Below are 2,241 nucleotides of genomic sequence, written 5' to 3'. Positions count from 1 at the left end.
GTGTTTGTATTTCAGGCCAAACTGGAAATAAAGCTCAATTATGTCACGTACTGTATTTCCATTTCAGTAAACACACAGCTAGTCCAAAATGATCTGAAAGATCCTGTGAGCTATCTCGTGCGCACAACTTACTAACTAGTGGTAACGAGATACCAACTTGTGCGCACGACTTACTAACTGGTGRGAACGAGATACTAACTGGTGGGAACGACTTAGTAACTGGTGGGAATGAGATAGTTTTGTTTTTTTTCCAATCTATGTCCCTTTAGGGGCTCAGTAGAAGTAAATGATCCCGACGTAACTTTTCTACAGCGGGAGGGGGGGATTTTGAGGATTTGTTCTCTCTAAACGTGTTTTAAAAGGCTATATTTCTTCATTATTTGGAACTCCAGCTCAGGTGTCTCTGCACTCGCAGCCATGTTGACACAGGTGCGATGACGTAATGATGATATGACAGTAGAGGGTAAATTTCTACCGTAGGTCAACTTCATTCTGTTTCTACCGTCTACCGCATATACCGCACAGCCCTATGCTGCACTGTAACCATGTTGGGTTCTGACCAAAGCAGGTTGCACACATTTCTGTAGGACTTGAGAAAATTGTGTGTGAAAGTTGTTTCCTTACAGACACACGAATGACAGCATCATTCAAAACTACTGGTTTTTAAATATCCAAGCTTTCCATCCTAGTCATTCTTTTTGAAAATAAAAAAAATGTGTCCAAGCAGCAGCTAAAATCCCTGCAGCTTAAGATGAATAACCTCAGCGTCTGCTGCTTGTGTTTCCTAAAACAAGTTCTGATGCCAGTAGAGATTATTGCAAACAAGATAAAACCACTTCAACAGACACAAGAAGCTGCTTCTTCTGACTGACCCATTCCTGACACCAACAACTTAGAGCAAATTAAATATTCACCACGACTAAAACACCCAATGCTGAAGGTAATGATGTTTTTGCCTGTTTGTGTGTCTGTCCATCATTTCTCTTCATAAGATGATCTTAATCTAAACTTTTGGCAAGGCAAGTAATTCACATTCCTTTAATGAATGCTGGGCATTTAATTTATTATTGATTTGAGTAACTAGAGTTACTCCTTGAATCTTTTTGGCCTTACCAAGCATTAAGCAGATAAGTTTCATGGTGATGAACACAAGTGAGGAAGAAAAGGTTTGTAGCTTTGTCAAGGAAAAAAAAACTACAGAATGACTTCTTTTAATTGAAAGGCTCCCCAGTCACACATGTCCTTAACGCWGCTGAAATGCTCACATGGATTCAAACTATGATGAGTCAGCGTTTAGAGCACTTCATTTGTCTCAGACTATGGTTTCTAATCACAAACTAAAAGCGTGTCTTACCATGAACAGCTGCAACAGCAGCACCAGCAAAAGCAGCAGGCATTGGGCCGCTGGGAGTTCTGGGTAGTGGTGAAGCTCCGCCTCTCTCCCGTCCCACTGAGAGGTGAGGCCTCGCTGCGACCTCCCCCCATGACCAGCTCACCCACYCGCTCTGCTGGGATCGGACCTGCGTACTGAACAGAAACACAGATCTTCTGTGATTTTCACTATAGTGACAATAAATCAGAGTTTTAAAAAAAGTTCAAATGGCTTTACAAGGAAGAATGAAATGTAAAAACAATAAATGCTGTCAACAGATTTAGACCTGGTGCAGAGTTAAGGCCTCTACTCCCTCCGAACTACCAAAATTGGCTTTCATTGTTGCAGTTTCACAACAAAAATGTCACCGTGCTCTCAGCGTCAACTCTGCCACCCCTTCTTGTCACATTCTGCCAGTAGTTTATACCCCCATCTGGTTAAGAAGAGGATGTGTGATTGGTCTGAAGTTCAAGGGCGTGTTTGTTTATGCTGAAATCACTCAGATACTTCATTTTGCTTCAACTACTCGCTTCCTGAATGTGACTGCTGTAACAAGAAGCAGACTTTTCTAAAGATTGTGAAAAGTCAAAAACTCTTGAGTGGAGATAAAACTAATTCTGTAGCTCTCCGCTGAGCATTAATCAGGACAGAATTGTAGACAAATATGGCAGATCTGTGTTTTTTTGGGTTATTTTTCCAGAGTGCAGACTGCAGTGGGTAGTAGGAATGMGCGATATAAACAGTGTACGGTAGAAACTATATAAATTTGTCCTATAATAGAGATCTGTAGTCTACTGGCCAAACGCGCAATTCTTTTCAATGACGTAACCGGCTGGAGTCAAAACAGAGGAAGCGGGAAGCTATATATA

At 41.4% G+C, this 2,241-nt stretch overlaps 1 protein-coding gene across 1 annotated transcript in view; it reads right to left on the bottom strand.

Annotated features, from left to right (window-relative positions):
- LOC106530166 (regulator of G-protein signaling 17) overlaps positions 1–1,527 on the bottom strand; it is a gene marked incomplete at its 5' end in the record, with an annotated part of 26,079 nt that extends 24,552 nt beyond the window's left edge. The window contains 1 exon segment of the mRNA XM_014025748.1: positions 1,355–1,527. Within this exon segment, the coding sequence (XP_013881202.1) occupies positions 1,355–1,527 (173 nt within the window).
- Positions 1,528–2,241: the final 714 nt, after the last annotated feature.

This window comes from Austrofundulus limnaeus, unplaced genomic scaffold (genome assembly GCF_001266775.1).
Source record: "Austrofundulus limnaeus strain Quisiro unplaced genomic scaffold, Austrofundulus_limnaeus-1.0 Scaffold496, whole genome shotgun sequence".
Classification (NCBI taxonomy): Eukaryota; Metazoa; Chordata; class Actinopteri; order Cyprinodontiformes; family Rivulidae; genus Austrofundulus; species Austrofundulus limnaeus.
The sequence above is the reverse complement of the archived record's forward strand: the minus strand, read 5'-3'. Positions and strand labels throughout refer to the sequence as shown.